This window comes from Lucilia sericata, unplaced genomic scaffold (assembly GCF_015586225.1).
Source record: "Lucilia sericata isolate MDLA Ls3-8-SP2 unplaced genomic scaffold, ASM1558622v1 Contig000002F_arrow, whole genome shotgun sequence".
In the NCBI taxonomy this organism is placed as follows: Eukaryota; Metazoa; Arthropoda; class Insecta; order Diptera; family Calliphoridae; genus Lucilia; species Lucilia sericata.
Window position 1 is genome coordinate 1,662,245 of NW_023994043.1, and position 17,667 is coordinate 1,679,911.

Sequence of the window (17,667 nt, forward strand, 5' to 3'; positions counted from 1 at the left end):
AACAAGCGAGGCAAAAGCATATAAAATACAATTCTGAAGCTTAATATTAAATAGTTAGAGTTAGATTAAAAACAGATCAAATATTCAATACAAAAAAAATTGAAAGCACATTATTAATTAAATGAAAAAAATCTATTAAACTTAGAAGAATCAGGGGATGCGCATAGAACCTATTCTGATATGTTACACAAAAAATTGGAGCTCTGTATTATAAGTGTTAGCTATTTAAGTTTTGGGACATCTGTAATATAAACATATAATTATTACACAAAGTGTTTCTAAAAAACCTAACTTAGGAGATATTATAGTTAATAAATAATAGATAATACTTATAATATAAGTACATATGTATGTATATTAAATCAAGATGATGTACATATGACTACAAATAAATTCATATTGTGACGATTTATGACGTATTCATGATTTCAACAACTTTATTTGCAATATATAAACATTATATATTAAATGCACTTTTATATATTATTTATAAAAGAAATAAATTATAGAAACAAAATTGCAAAGTACCTTGCCCTGAAGTACCTTGATATTGAACACTTTTTAAGTTTTTTAAAGTAAATTTAGAAATTATTCATTAATATTAACAAAAGTAGTCCTTCAGTACAGTTTAAACTTTACTGGCGTTAAGATCATTAAATACATTTGGTTGTAAAAAACTTAAACTTTATAATTTTAAAAAATATCAATCTAATCAAAATATTACGTCGATAAGCAAATCTACAATAGATATAAAATATATATTGGTCATTATTTTAAAAAATTTAATTGTGCAAGAAATTTTTAAAGTTTCATGTAACTGAAGTAATTTTGGCAACAGCAACAATTTGCCCATAACTGGCAGAACAAAAATAAATCCAAATCTCTAATCTTAGTTACTGCAACCAACAATATAGTGTTTTCGAAAACATAAATTATTAAAATAAAAATATAAAAAATCATTTCACATAAAATAAATACGAAATCAATTGTCGTAAATAATAAAAAAAAAATATTATAAATTCGAATATCGTTGGTTTACGGTGAAGGTTTGAATGAATCGAGCGATGGATGGATGGTTGGTTGGTTGGATTTGTTATCGGCCCAAGAATACACACACATACCAAGTTCTTTTTTAATCGATTATAAACTAATAATTTCTCAGCGATAGCTATTTTGTGGTTCTTGTTGTTGTCGTACGTGTATTATGAAAAACGAATCTATAAAAGGCCGTTTACTTAAGTAGTACAAATCAGTTGGCCAAATTTTTTTGGACGCGTTTAAACAATAATTTTTTAGGGCAAAATGTTGCCCCGAAAATTTCTTATTGGAATCACGTTAGGATTCCTAGTATTATGTATAAATAGTGCAATCGGTAGGTGAATTACAAAAAAAAAACATATTTATATAAATCGATATATAAGAAAAAGGATATTTAAGTGATTTGCTAACAAAAAAAGTGGACAAAATTATGTAATTTCTAAAAATGGATTATGAAATTTCAAACAACTGATTTATGGATTAAAATCTTATCGAAAGGATTAATAAAATTAATCAACGTGTTGTGTTATGTAATGAATATAAATGAAATATTTAATCGTTATAAATTTCAATCAAATTGAACTTTGTGTTAAATCAATAAAATGGACATATACATTGAAATAAAGTTTTAAAACTTAATTATGTTATCCTTAAAGGATATCAGGGATCTAAACTGTTTAATAGAAAAAATTATATTATTTTTGCAAAATAAAAGAGTAACAACATTTGATTAAATATTTGTGTCGAAAAGATGGGCGTGTCAACTGCTCTTTATTATCATATTCAATTGATATTCATTTCTGGAGGCATGATTTTGCAAAAATTTTAACCTTTTTCAAATATGTATAACTGTGAAGCTCATTTCGAAGTTAGTCATGTTACTAGTTAGTGTTGGAAAATTCTAACTTTTTTAAACAATAGAAAACATGAATTGAATTTTTCCAACTTGACAAAACTTGGAAATTTTATTTAACATTTTCTTTAAAAGTCTCAAAAACTAACTGTAACAAAATCACTCTGCATTCCTATATGGTAATATTTCATAGAAATATTATTTTCAATATAACTGTTTTAACTTTACCAAAAAATTTTAATTTTAATCGTTGATAACTGCTATTGCAGACAGTCCAATAAGTGATATATGAAGTTTTAATCAAATGTAATAATAAAACAATAAATTGTTTTTTAATAAATTATTCGATGTGAACTTCATGGTTTTTTAATATTTTTTGGGTGCTATATATTTATAACTTAGTGATATTAAATCGCTAAGTTTTATTTACAAATTTTGTAAAAAAAACACTTAAATAAGATTATTTTGAATATTTTTTAATAACAACCTTTGAAGCTCTAAAAAATCCTAACTTTCGAACATTTCTTAAAAAGCTTATGTTCTAAAGAAATCCTTAATACATTTTTAAATTATTTTCATAATTTTTAAGTCCAAAATTGTAAAACCTAAGAAATTGGATTCAAATATATACATAACAGGAAAACTTTAAAGTATCATCGGGATATAGAGATTGTTTAAAAAGTTTTAACAATTTTTATCTAAATTTTAAAATTCTGTGCCCCGTTTCTGTAATTTTTGCATCGAGAAAATCTGTCGAAAAATTCATGATCATCTTGTGTAAAACAGGGTAAATACAAGAAATTTAAAAATTTCTTATTAAATTTTAATGAGTACAGTTTAAAAATAATCTGAGTCACACTGTTAAAAACTGGAAGATATTTTAAGTTTTTTTCTCGATTCGAGAAAATTACAGAAACGAGGTACTGACTTCAAGATTATTTTATAATTTTTGAAAAATATTAAAAATTTAATGATCAGCTCTTTCAAATACATTCACTATGTATTTGAACATGACATTGATTTTAAAATCTAATTTAAATTACTTATCAAATGTAATATTCATGGGATTATGGTAACTGGTTCAAAATTCAGTTACAAATTTTGACCATAACTAACAGCAGGACATGCAAAGATGCTGAGAAACGGCTGAGCACAATAAACTATGATGAACTGGTGGAAATTGTGGAACTCAACCCTCGTAGTCTCTACAAGGTTTTATCATTGGGAGTTTCGTTTTCTCTCACAACTATTTCCTTAGAGAATCGATTCCATAAAACTTCCACTTTGAAACCAATTTAGGAATAGACCTGTGTTTCTTAAAATCAATGCAACATTGATTTCGAATTTCGAGGAATGTGACGCAAAATATATTCGATAAATTCAAACCCTGTACCCTGTTAGGGTATGATAAATAAATTTTCGAATTAATATAGTGATCATCCGATTGTACTCCACATCGAGCTATTCTTCAAACATTTTTGATATCAAGGTCACTGAAGGGAAAATTTTAATTAAAATTTTATTCTCAGATCTATGATTTAGTATTGTTCGAGTTTAAAATCGAGTTTTATATTCGTTTCCGAATAAATGAATATTAGCTTCATATTTTCATTACACTTACACTATAATTACACAAATTCACCTTCTAACTTTAGAAAATTTTCTTAACTTTAAACGACATTTTTTATATTAGTTCCATAAAATAAGGCACGTGTTATCAAACTATAAATTAAATTTTACTGTTTTTAGAGCAAATAATTTTAGTAGCAAACTATTTTATAATATTGCGAAGATAAGCATAACTGGAAATTTCACCAGTTTTTTATAACCAAAAGATATTTATGATTAAAATCGAAAAAAAATAATGTTAACACAAGAAATCGAAATGTTGATAAAATAGAAGCAAATGTTAAAAATAAAAACTAGTTTATTTTACACCATTTTCAATATTAAATCAGAAATTTCTTAATATATATAGGTAAATAGAAATTTCAGAATCCAATTGGCTATTTATAATATATACTTCATTATAATTTGTACAAATTTAAACTGTCTACAATTTTTAAAACAAAACAGCTGATAATGGCAAACAAATTTAGGAAATTTTGCGAATTTATATAATTTTCTGTGTCCATTATGTAATATAAACTTCGGACTATCGAATTTCACAATTCTTTCCAATTTCACTGGTAAAAGTTTGTTAATAATTTTAATGTAACTTAAAATTAAATAAAAATATTACATCCATTTTATCAGACCCACATAAATTTTTATTTGATTACAATTATTCGTCCACGAGTGAGCGGACTTTAGTATATATTAGATTAAAAAACATTATTAGTGTTATTACTATTATTATTTTAAATGTAGATAGTCTTCTTTAAAACGTTCTATTAATTATTTCGTTTAACCATACTAAATAACACTATTCGAATGTATTTCAAATCTGATATTTCTGACACACTAACAACATTCATACATTTCAGATAATAATATCTAGTTGATGTTCAATTTATTATTGTTATTGCCATTATTGCACACAAATCATTTAGCTATTAGTTTATTAATAAAAATGTATACGATCGAACAATTCTAATATATTTAGTTAATCACACTGTGATATCAGTGGTCATATAATGATACGACATTTACTCTAATATTGCCAAATACAAGTAGAATATTTATTTAGTTCACATTCATTCATAATCAGTGTGTTAACACGACTATTAAATGTACGTAAGAATTGATATCGACACCAATCAATTGAAAGAAATAAAACAACTATTTTTAGGTCCCACTAAAAAAGATTTGATCTAGATTAAGCCTGATTCTTGCGAAAGTGAACAACTGATTAAAGAAATTTTACTCGTACGACTATTTGAAAGTAAACTAAATGGCATAAATATTGTTTTAAATATACATATGTATAGCCATGTTATAATACAGATAACGATTCTGGCTGAAGTGTTATAAGAAACTAAGCTATAGTACAAAATGTTTTTGTTATTTTTTAATGATTTTTCAACTATGGTAAAACGATTTGAAATAAAATATTATATACTGGGAGAATATAATATATCCAGACAATATAACCACTACAATATAATTTGTTTTGCAATTACAGTTAATGCTGATACACACTCCTGTTATCGTTGTGAGGGCGAGGAATGTGAAGATCCCGTTGTTACAGAATGTACTACCGTTAAAGAAAGTGACAAGTGTTTTATACGCTTCGAAGCCATCTCCAACGATGTAGTACAAATGGGTTGTCTTACGGATTTTATTGAGGAAAATGAAATTGTGGAATTGATTAAAAGCAAAGCTTTATATGTGTGCAATGGTCCAAATTGTAATGACTTTGCAAAATTACCAAATCCCAGTCAGTGCACAGAATGTTCATCGAGTGATGAGGAGGCATGTGCCACTAAGCCCACTACTATTACTAAACAGTTGCCTTGTAATGTTATACCCTATACCCAGTGTTATCAACGTATTAATGGGAATGTTACCGAACGTGGTTGTTTGTCCGATTTAGAGGGTGATGAGTTTTACAACTGTTTAACTGGTGATGATGACAAGTGTAAGGTTTGTCAAGGCAAAGGCTGTAATGAAGATGTAAGTAAATAAGGTTTTTGACAAAATCAAACTTTACTTATAAACATATATATTTTTTAATTTCTGAAGATTATTCCCAGTAATCGTAGAAGATGTCAACGCTGTAACTCCGAAACAGATGTTAGCTGCCAAAGTTCACCAGCTGCCTTATCAGTATGTCCTACTTATAGTGAAACTGATGCTTGTGTGGCTATTTATGAAAATGGCGTTACCACTCGCGGTTGCAAAACCGAGTTCGAATGTAATTCACAAAACAAAAATTGCCAATTTTGCACCAGTGATGGCTGTAATACAGCCAACATTAAGAGACGTTATGAAGATCTCTACGCTATTTTCCAAGATGTTCCTTTGAATTGCTATACCTGTAAAGATGAAGAATGTGAAGAAGGCAAACCTCGTAATCCTAACAAATGTGAAGGTGATCCCTATCAAGATTGTATGACTGTATTCGATGCCAGCGGTAAAGTTATTCGTCGCGGTTGTGAATTCTCAGTTTTAAGCGAACAAAAGTCACACTGTGATTCGAACCCTGAATTGTGCTTCAAGTGCAAGGCCAATGGCTGCAACGATATGACTGATGCCAAAACATATCAGGAATGTTTGTACTGTGATACTGCTACAAATCCCGATTGTTTATTTAATCCTAGCGCCGTAACTACAACACGCAAATGTACACTTGGTTGTGTAGCTTCTCTCTACCCCCGCAAATCTAATCCTAAAGTGAGCGATTTTGTACGAACCTGTTTTGAGGACATTGAGCCCGATAATCGTGAATCTTGCAAGTCCGAAAATAATTGTGTCAAATGCTTAGAGGACAAATGTAACACTAATGTTTTGCCTGCCGAGGGTCGTCTCTCATGCTTGCATTGCGAAGGTGCCGATTGTGATGCGCCCAAGTCTAAACAGTGTGTCGGCTATAATCCGAATGACATGTGTTATATGTACTTTGATAATGTAACCTTGAGCGCTGTACGAATGGGTTGCCGTAGTGATCTTGACGACAAGCAATTAAGAGCAGAAATTAAACAATATTTCATTTGTGATGGAGATGATTGCAATGATTTTAAAAATCTACCCGAGGCGAAATTCTGTACTGCTTGCGATTCACAAAATGACGTTAATTGTGCTGTGAATCCATCAAAAATAACCGAACAAGACAGATGTGGAAATCTCCCTTATACTCAGTGCTATACCCGTATACGTGATGGTAAGTGTTTTACAAATAATGGCTAAAAATGTATGATTTCAATATGTTACATGTTTACAGATGGTCATACCGAACGTGGATGTTTATCAAAATTGCCGACTGACATTTTCATTACTTGTCATGATGGTCTTCCAAGTTCCAAATGCAGAATTTGCACCGATCACAATTGCAACAAACAAATTTATCCATCCAATCGTCAAAGATGCCACCGCTGCAATTCAACCACCGACTCCAATTGTGAAGATAATTCTAAAGTCATTCAGCCTTGCCCCCTCTACAAGCCACAAGACGCTTGCGTAACTCAATGGATCGATGGAATTACACGTCGTGACTGTGCTTCTGAAATAAGTTGTGAAGGCTTAGGTCGTAAGAATTGCCGCAAATGCACGGACAGTGGCTGCAATAATGTAAACTTAGCTGACGAAGATATTGGTGATGTAGGAGTATTCACAGATTTGCCCCTAAATTGCCAAAAATGCAATAGCATTGAAGAGTGCAAGTCATCGACCGATGCTCTTGGAGTTTGCACTGGCAATGTCAATCAAGCATGTACTACAGCTTTTAATGAGAAAGGAGAAGTTGTTGCTCGTGGATGCAGCGACAGTTTGGATAATGTTTGCTTAGCTGAAGGAAATTTGTGTATAGATTGCAAATCAAATGCCTGTAATTCAGCAACAGCCGAGAGTGATTACGTTGATTGTATATTCTGCGATGCTAAAAATGGCGATGATTGTACATTCAATGTTGATGCCATTAAACGCAGCCGCAAATGTTTAAAGGGTTGTATGACTGCTCTTTATCCACGTACCAAGGATGAACATCCAGTTTATGAGCTAACACGTACATGCTTGGATGATAAGGACTTAGATGATCGTAACAAATGTGAGTCTTCCCAAGATCCCAAGTGCAAATCTTGCTCAGGTGAAAAATGCAACAAAGATGATTTGGGTTCTCGCAAATCTTGTTACCAGTGTAAGGGAGATGAATGTCAAATACCCGAGGCTAAAACATGCCGGGCTGTAATGGACAATGACCAATGTTTCATGCAATGGGATGAGACAGGTTCCCTTATAGAAATGGGATGTAAGAGCAAATATGATCCCGCTGAAGTAGACATTTTACTAAAGGGAAAATATTTGTGGTTGTGCGACGAAGATAACTGCAACCATATTGAGGATACCCCTAAAGCACAAACTTGTGTTCTTTGCAACTCTAGAACAGATTCAAATTGTGCCATTAAACCAAAGGATGTAAAGTCATCAACAACTTGCGCGAAGGCACCATACACCCAGTGCTACAGCCGTGTATTGGAGAGTAAGTGGTTATAGCGAATGTTAGCTATAGCAACAGCAGTAAACTAATATATTGTATTCAATTTTAGATGGTCATACTGAGCGTGGTTGTTTGTCAAACTTAGAAGGGGATGAATTCGTCGACTGTCTTAACAATAAAAACAGTACTAAGTGTTTGAGCTGTGTAGGAGATAATTGTAATCAAGAGGTAAGTTTAAATACAAAAAAGCAAAGCAAATACTATAAAAATATGTAATTTATATTAGGAATACCCAAGCAATCGTTTATCTTGCCACGTATGTACATCAACTTCTTCTGCTTCATGTGAAAATAATCCCGATGCATCTCAAGTCTGTCTATTGTATGCCCCAAATGATAAATGCGTATCGAAACTAGATGTCAATGGCAACACTGTACGTGGTTGCAGTTCACAAGTAAGTTGTGATGCATCACTGCCTGGAAATTGTCAAGAATGTGAAGGAGACGCATGCAATGTAGCCAATTTAAAACGTAAATCTGATGGCAAACCTGGTCAATGGCAATCTTTGCCTTTGACCTGTTTGGCTTGCAACAATTTGGAAGACTGCGCTGCTGGCTCCAATCAACAACAAGTATGTTCCAATACAGAATATTGCATGACTGTATTCGATACAAATGGCAAAGTTATCAAACGTGGTTGTAGCGATGCCGTTGAAAAGGATCAGGGAAGTTATTGTGATTCGAACTCGTCTAATTGCTTCAATTGTAATTCCAATTTGTGCAACAAAGCCACCAGCTTGAGCGATTATGTTGATTGCATTTACTGTGACTCCGAAACCAATGCAGATTGTGCTTTAAATCCATCAGCTGTTAATAACCGCCGTCAATGTAATGGTGGTTGCATGACAGCACTTTATCCCGCAGCCAACAGTTCCTCATTTGAACTTGTACGTACTTGTCTCGATGATAAGGACGCCTCTGATCAGGCTGCATGCTCTAGTGGAAGTTCCACAGAATGCAAATCCTGTTCTGGTTCAGCATGTAATACCCACAAGTTACCAGAAGATCGTTTATCTTGTTACCATTGCCAAGGCGAAAACTGTGAAGATGCTCAAACATCAGAGTGTTTGAAATATAAACCCGACGACCAATGCTTTATACTTTTCAATAATGTGAGTGATATTGTCCAAATGGGTTGCATCAGTGATTTGGAAGATGACTTTGTATCCAGTAATCTACACCTCTTGTACAAATGCAATGCAACTGATAACTGCAATAGTTATGGAAACATTCCCACTCCCACTGTTTGCGCTTTGTGTAATTCCAATGAAGACGAAGACTGCGCCTCCGACCCTCAAAATGTTCCAAACGTGGCAACATGTTCAGCTTTGCCCAACACCCAGTGTTTCACTAAAGTAAATAAAGGTAATATTCATTATAATTATATAAAATACGTTCGCTTTTTAACTGGAAATTCATTTCAGATGGATCAACTCAACGTGGTTGTGTAAATAAATTAACTGTAACTCAAATAAACGCTTGCCTCGACGGCAGTGATAAAGACTGCAGTGTATGTGAAGGTGACAGATGTAATATTGAAGTAAGTATGAGAGATTAAGAAACGCGCTTAAATTTTAATATGATAAATTTGTTTTTACAGATTTTCCCTGCTAACCGTCGTAGTTGCCAACGTTGCAACACAAAAGATGATCCCGAATGTGAAAGTTCCCCAAATTTCGCTTCCGTATGTCCCGTCTACTCCAGCAGCCAATATTGTGCCACCAAATTGGTTAATGGCCACACATACCGTGGCTGCAGTACCGAATTCCAATGTGATGACAGTGATAAACAATACTGCCGTGTCTGCCGCGATTCAGATAATTGTAACGTCGTCGATTTAGCCAGTACTAATATCGGTTATCCTGGAAACTGGCAAGGACTTCCTATTAACTGTTATACATGCAAAAATGAAGAATGCCAAGATAGCAAACAGGTTTTAATTCAGGCTTGCCGTAATAATATTAGACAAAACTGTGCTACCGTATTCGCATCAAATGGTACGGTCGTTGAACGTGGTTGTTCAGATTCGGTTTATGATGGTGACAATGGAAATTACTGTGACGAGAATCCTGGATATTGTAAATTCTGTAAATCGAGTGGTTGTAACTTGGCTAATAACTTGGCCGACTTTGGTGACTGCTTGTTTTGTGAGGGCGCTGATAATTCCGACTGCGTTTTCCATCCCGAAAATATTAAACGCACACGTTCATGTCACAAAGGATGTATGACGGGCTTGTATCCACGTAAATATGAAGAAAATCCAGCCTATGAATTGGCCAGAGGATGTTTGGATGATTTGGATTTGGATGATCGCGAAGATTGTAAAGCCGGCACAAAACCTTACTGTCAGGTCTGTGATGGTAGTTCTTGTAATACTGCAAAAATACCTGAAAACAGACTCAAGTGTAATGTTTGCAATGGAGCCGACTGTGATGAACCGAAAAGTGCTGAATGTACAGCATTCCGTGAGAATGATCAATGCTTCACGTTGTTTGCCGATGAAAACGATGTGCAACGCATGGGATGTGCCAGCGATTTGGACAACTCTGACTTGGTCGATTTGAAGCGTCAACTCCTTTTATGTGATAGTGACAACTGCAATACATTTGAAAACTTCCCCAAGCCTACTGCTTGTAGATGGTGTAACTCTCTGGAAGATCCCGATTGTGCCTCCAAGCCCTCAACAAGTACTGCCACCGTTTGTCAACTTTTCCCAAATACTGAATGCTTCACACGTATCGATAAGGGTATGACCGATTTGACAAAACCTTATGTTCCTTTTATGTAAATAATTTTGTTTTTAATTCTTTGTAGAAGGAGTCACCCATCGCGGTTGTTTGTCTGATGTCGATGATGATGTATTTGCCGATTGTTCTAGCGGAAATAGCAATACTTGTAAGTTGTGTACCACAAACAATTGCAATGTTGAGATTTACCCAGAAGGACGCCGCAGTTGTATCCAATGTGATTCAGCTGTATTCCCTGGCTGTGAAGACAATGCCAAAGATTTTGCCAGTGTCTGTTCTTTGTATGATGAAAACGACAGTTGTGTGACCAAATTGGAAGGTGATCGCACCATTCGTGGTTGTGCATCCGAAATGACATGCGATACCAGCAACCGTGATACTTGTCGCATCTGTAACAATACCGATAATTGCAACACCGTTAATCTATTGCCAGGCTACGTTGGTGAACCAGGCAAGTGGCAAGGACTACCTCTGAACTGTTACCATTGTGATGGCGATGAATGTAGCAGTGGAAAGGGAACTGTAGGCAAATGTGAAGGCAACAATTTGCAAACATGTATGACCGTATTTAGTAAGGAAGGTACTGTAGTGAAACGTGGTTGTAGTGATGCAGTCATCAGTACAGAATCCGACTACTGCGATGAAAACCCCGATAAATGTTTTGCTTGCAAATCGAACGGATGTAACGATGCTAAGAGTTTAAATGATTACATTGACTGTTACTTCTGTGATTCTTCAGATAGCAGTAGCTGCTCTGTTAATTTCGATGCCTCTAAGAGCAAAACACGCAAGTGTCAAAAGAGCTGTATGGTGGCATTATATCCTCGCACCAGCTCAAATGATCCATCCTACGAACTTTCACGTACATGTTTAGATGATTTAGATTTGGATGATCGTGAAGCCTGTGCCAATGGTGAAAAGGAATTATGCAAAGCATGTGATGGTCCACGTTGCAATACCATGAATGTTCCCGAAGAACGCTTTGAATGTTACAAGTGCGTCGATGATGATTGCGAAGACATGAAATCAGAACAATGCAGCTCATATCATGCCAACGACCAATGCTACACCTTGTTCAACAACGAAAGTTCAATTGTTGCCATGGGATGTCGCAGCGAATTTGAAATGGATGTTGTTAATGAACTCGTTAAACAAAAGCAGTTGTTGTTATGTAATGAAAAGAATTGTAATGCACCAGAAAACGTGCCCACACCTAAGCAATGCTCTGTTTGTAATTCTGCTGAAAACCCTCTATGTGCCACAAATCCCAATTTAGTGGGCAACATTCAGCGTTGCGCCTCCCTGCCATTTACAGAATGTTTCACTCGCGTTAATAGCAGTAAGTATTATAACAGCATGATGTCTAGCAATATATTAATTTATTTTCTTTTCTAGATGGACATACCGAACGTGGTTGCTTGGGATCTCTTGAAGAAGATGTATTTTACGGTTGCTTAATGAACACTGACGGTTTATGCGAGACTTGTGTAGGTGACAAATGTAATGAAATCGATGTATTTCCAGCCAATCGTAGGAAATGTCAGCAGTGCAATTCTGCCATCGATCCAAACTGTGCTTCCGCACCCACCAGCAATAAAGTTTGTGAAATTTACCAAGAAAATGACAAATGTGTAACGAATTTCCGCGATGGTGTAACAATTCGTGGTTGTGGATCCAATATGAAATGTGACAACGAAAGCGATCCTCGCACATGCCGTGTTTGTGAAGGTGATGGTTGTAACACCATAAATTTAGAAAAGATCATTGAGGATGGTGTTCCTGGTAGATGGCAGGATGTTCCTCTAACTTGCTACACTTGCAAAGGTGAAGAAGAATGCACATCTAAGGGCTATTTCCGTACTTGCGTAAACAACCCCATACAAAATTGTATGACCGTATTTAATGCTGATGGCAAGGTAGTTGAAAGAGGATGCAGCGATCCAGTGCAAGCAGATAACCAATCATATTGCGAAGAAAACCCCGAAAAGTGTTTACGTTGCAACTCGAACGGTTGCAATCAAGCCACCAGTTTAGGAGAATATGTCGAGTGCTTATCATGCGACACTGATTCTAATGGTAATTGTATTTCAAATGTCGTCGGTATTACAAAGACCCGCCAGTGCTACAAATACTGCATGACCGCCTTATATCCCCGTTTCAAGGAAGAAAATCCTTCATATGGTTTATCCAGATCTTGCTATGATGATATGGATCTCGATGATCGCGAACTTTGTGCTTCCGGTAAGAAGGAAAATTGCAAAGTATGCAGTACAGCCAAGTGTAATATCATCGATATGCCAGAAAAACGTCACAGTTGTTACATTTGTGAAGGTGATGACTGCCAAGATCCAAAGACCCAAGAATGTCCCACATATCGCCAAGATGACAAATGCTATACTCGTTTCGATGAAAAGAATGCCGTTGTAGCATTTGGTTGCCGCAGTGAATTTAGCAATGCAGAGGCTGATTATTTATTGAAACACAAACGCCTCCACCTTTGTGATGGTGAAAATTGCAATACTTTTGATAACATTCCTCCTGCCCAAACTTGTGCTCTTTGCAATTCACGCACGGATAGCAACTGCGCAGTAAATCCTACCGCTGTTACTGGACAAACTACATGCTCTGTTTCACCATACACTGAATGTTATTCACGTGTGTTATCTGACGGTGCTACCGAACGTGGTTGCCTATCAAACTTGTACGATGATGAATTCGTAGGCTGTTTGAATGGTACATCAACAACATGTAAATCATGCAAGGGAAATAACTGCAATAAAGATGTTTTCCCTGAGTCCCGTCTCAAGTGTCATGTTTGCGATTCTAGTGTTGATCCCACCTGTGAAGATAGACCCAACAGTTTGAGTATCTGTTCAATATATGATGCTAAAGATACTTGTGTAACCGCCTTCCGCAATGAGGTCACTTATCGTGGATGTAGTTCAAGTTTGGTCTGTGATGCTACAAATCCCAGAACATGTGTTAAATGTTCCGGTGAAGGTTGTAACACTGTCAACTTGGCCAAGAAACAAGATGATAACTTTGGCAAATGGCAGGACCTCCCCTTGAGTTGTCTTAGCTGCTCAGGTGATGATTGTAATTCAGCAACAACAACTGAGTCTCTGACTTGCGAATTGAATAACGAACAAGATTGTATGACTGTATTTGATAATAGCGGTAAAGTAATTCGTCGCGGTTGTGCCGATCTTGTCGAAAGTGAATATTGCTCGGAAAATGATGACAATTGCTACAGTTGTAAATCAAATAATTGTAACACTGCCACTTCAAAGGCTGAATTTGTAGATTGTGTTTATTGCAACTCTCACAAAGACCAGGAATGCGTATGGAATCCACTAAGCTCTGCTCATAAGACAAGAAAATGTCACGGTGGTTGTATGACTGCATTGTTCCCATCAGATAGCTCGACAAAGCCTGCCTATGACCTAATTCGTACCTGTCTGAACGACAAAGAAGTGCCTGATCAAAACACTTGCTCGGAGGGTAAAGATGGAAATTGTGCTGCATGCACTGGCAACAACTGTAACACAAACAATTTACCAGCAAATCGTCTTTCCTGCTTTACATGCCAAGGAGAAACTTGCGAGGATCCCGAGTCCAAAGTATGCCCATTGTATAAGGAAAATGATCAATGCTTTATTAGATTCGACAACACAAACAGTGTTTCTGAAATGGGATGTATCAGTTCGTTCCGCAATCAAGATTTGGAGAGCATCATAAAAACCAAGAGAGTGCACGTGTGCTCAGGACCTGATTGTAATTCTCTAGACAACATACCAAGTACACAATCATGTGCTGTCTGCGATTCTACAGAGGATGTATCCTGTGCTGTGAATCCCATCGAAATTGGTACTTTCAACACTTGCAGCATGTTGCCCTACACAAGCTGTTACAGCAAATTAACAGAGGGTAAGTAACATAATTATAATGTATAAATATTTATTAAAGAACTTTATATTTTTCTGAGTAGCCGGCACAACAGAAAGAGGATGCTTGACTGACTTGCCAGCAGATGATTTCGCTGCTTGTGTCTTAGGCAACGACAAGAACTGTGGTGTCTGCAATGAACACGGTTGCAACAGAGAGGTAGGCATAACTATATTGTACATCTGAATAGCTGATAAAAAATATACTGTTTATTTTTATATTCGTAGATATTCCCAGCAGATCGCCAACAATGCTTTACCTGTACATCTGAAGAAGAGTCCAACTGCGATTCTTTCCCCACCACTAAAATGGCTTGCCCTATCGTAAGTGATAGTGAATCATGTGTGAGTGCTTTAAGTGGAAATGTTACAGTTCGTGGATGCAAATCCTCCATTTACTGTGATGCCAACGATAGCACCTCCTGCCGTTTCTGCTTCGGAAGTGAATGTAATTCTATTGATTTGCTAAACAAGCAAGACGACGGTTACCATGGTGTCTGGCAAGACCTTCCACTTAAGTGTCATACATGCGAAGGAGAACATTGCTTGTATTCGTTGGGACCAACACTTAACTGTTCCAGCCGCAATATCAATCAGGATTGTATGACTGTTTTCGATGAATTGGGTCGCGTTGAAAGACGTGGTTGTTCCGATGACGTTGAAGACTACAAGGATTTGTATTGCAGACAACATCCCGAACGCTGCTTCAGATGCAAGTCCAACGAATGTAACATTGCCTGGAGTATCGAGGAATATGTTGAATGTTCGTTCTGTGATTCTTCCGTTGAACCATTATGTGTTCTTAATCCCGACTATAATGGCTTCAAATCCAGAAAATGTTACAAGAACTGTATGGTTGCCATGAAGGATCAACAAGTCATACGTTCCTGTTTGGACGACAAAGAAATGTGGGTACAAAACCGTTGTCAGCAAAGTGGTTCCACAGAATGTGCCGCATGTTCAGGAGACGAATGTAATAAATTCGTATTCCCAGAGAATCGACTTAAGTGTCATGTCTGTACCGGCTCATCGTGCTCCAGCAGTGTAGGTCAATATTGTGAACTTTATGAAAGCAACGATTATTGCTTCGCTAAATACGAAAATGGTTTGGTCAACTTAATGGGTTGTGCCTCTTCTCAAAATGCCAGCGATATTGCCGACTGGGCCGCTCAAAATAAACTATACAAGTGTGAAGGCAATGATTGCAATGAATTATCACGTTTGCCCAAGGCAGGCGTTTGTGTATCGTGTGATTCTAGCAAAACACCCAATTGTGCTCAAAATCCTCTAGAAGTATCTACCACCGAAACATGCGCGGCACCAAATGATAAATGTGTCACACGAATTGATGGCCAAGGTCACACAGTCAGAGGTTGCTTCAACAGCTTGAGCACTAGTGAACAATCATGCGAGTCTCTTGGCACTTGTGCTGTTTGTTCCGGAGAAAAATGCAATAATGAGGTAATGTCAACTGCACTATTCTGTTATCATGGGTATATATTAATTTTGACTTCCCCTTACATTTCGTTTTTAAATCTAGATCTATCCAGCTAATCGTCGTGAATGTCATATCTGTAATTCTGTAGCAGATAGAAATTGTGCGCAAAATCCTTCCAATCTGAAAGTGTGTCCCATATATGTTGCCGACGACAAGTGCGTTTCCTCTTTGAACGATGATGGATTCCTTAGACGTGGTTGTGCCTCTGAAGTAAAATGTGAAAATAATGACAGCAACTATTGCAATGTCTGTAATACAAACGGATGTAATACCGTAGAACTTAAGGGCTCAGCAAATATAGCCACCAACAGTCTTTTCCTAACACTTCTTCTGTCGGTCGTATCGATTTTAGTGTTGAAATATTAAAACTATTAATAGTTCAAACACCCTTAGAGACCTAAAATCACAACTCATCAATCATTGACCTGAACAATTGACGAAATCAACTAGTAACTAGTCCTCAATTGTCCCTTAATTAGTTTTTGTATTTTGCTTACTTCATAATTAATTCTATACGTGTATCTGTTCATATTTATATACCTAAATATATTATTATATAATATATACAATTTTCTTTTCGCAAAAAATGCTCACTTACGGGTATTAAGTTTTTGATTATAATTAAGTTCTTAATGTAATTATAGATTTGTTTAGAATCGAAAGAAAATAATTGCCATTAAATAAAAACGATATATACATATTTTTTAATTGGATCTGTTGAAATTAATTTGGGAATAATATAAAAAAAATTTAAAATTTCGATCGATATCGAATTGTGTACAAAAATTTAATATTTTTACTTACTTTATGAGGATACGCCAAATGCCAGGTGACATTAAACTTGGACCCAGATAATAATGATGTACGAATCGATCCTAAAATAATTAAAAAAATATTTTAAAATTGTTATGAGATTTTGAAGTGTTTATTGTATATAAGAAGCCATCACCACAGAAATTTCAGAAAATAATTTACAATATTTAAGAATGCATCATTTTCTTTATAGCAACCTGGGAACTTGTATGTCGTCATTATCTACGCGTACTGTGAAACATTTTTGTTGTTCCGAAACTTTTCTATATAAGTTGTAGATGTTGCCATAACTCTTCTAAAGAGTTCCGAAAGTGAACTCACAGGCTACAATTGTATGTCCTAGAACTAGTTGATAAACTAATAATCATTTCCGGGAAAGAGTTACTATTTAAAACATAATTTGATAGAAAAATCAATCAAAATTCTAAATCAGTCTGATAAAATTCCTACAAAAATATTCAATACATTTATAATTAATTTGGGATTAAATTAAGCGCTTTTTATGTATTTTAAATAATAAATAATAAAGTCAATAAACTTTAGAACTAAATCAAGTAGGATTTTGCAATTGAATCAAATTTGAGATTTTAAATATTCAATTCAATAAATTTTGCATTAAAT

The 17,667-nt window shown here is 35.2% G+C and overlaps 2 protein-coding genes across 3 annotated transcripts in view; one reads left to right on the plus strand and one right to left on the minus strand.

Moving 5' to 3' along the window:
• LOC119616302 overlaps positions 1-17,667 on the minus strand; it is a 110,272-nt gene that overhangs the window by 26,765 nt on the left and 65,840 nt on the right. For both annotated transcript variants that reach the window (XM_037972653.1, XM_037972661.1), the window contains exon 4: positions 17,038-17,108. In XM_037972653.1, the coding sequence (XP_037828581.1) occupies positions 17,038-17,108 (71 nt within the window). The remainder of the gene's footprint in view (positions 1-17,037; positions 17,109-17,667) is intronic.
• On the plus strand, positions 1,239-16,941 carry LOC119616295. Its single transcript, XM_037972643.1, has 13 exons — positions 1,239-1,372; positions 5,016-5,506; positions 5,576-6,713; positions 6,774-8,027; positions 8,095-8,213; positions 8,272-9,409; positions 9,469-9,584; positions 9,645-10,791; positions 10,859-12,130; positions 12,187-14,718; positions 14,780-14,895; positions 14,964-16,196; positions 16,276-16,941. Exons 1-13 carry the CDS (start codon positions 1,303-1,305, stop codon positions 16,597-16,599), a joined length of 10,950 nt encoding a protein of 3,649 aa, XP_037828571.1. The 5' UTR covers positions 1,239-1,302; the 3' UTR covers positions 16,600-16,941.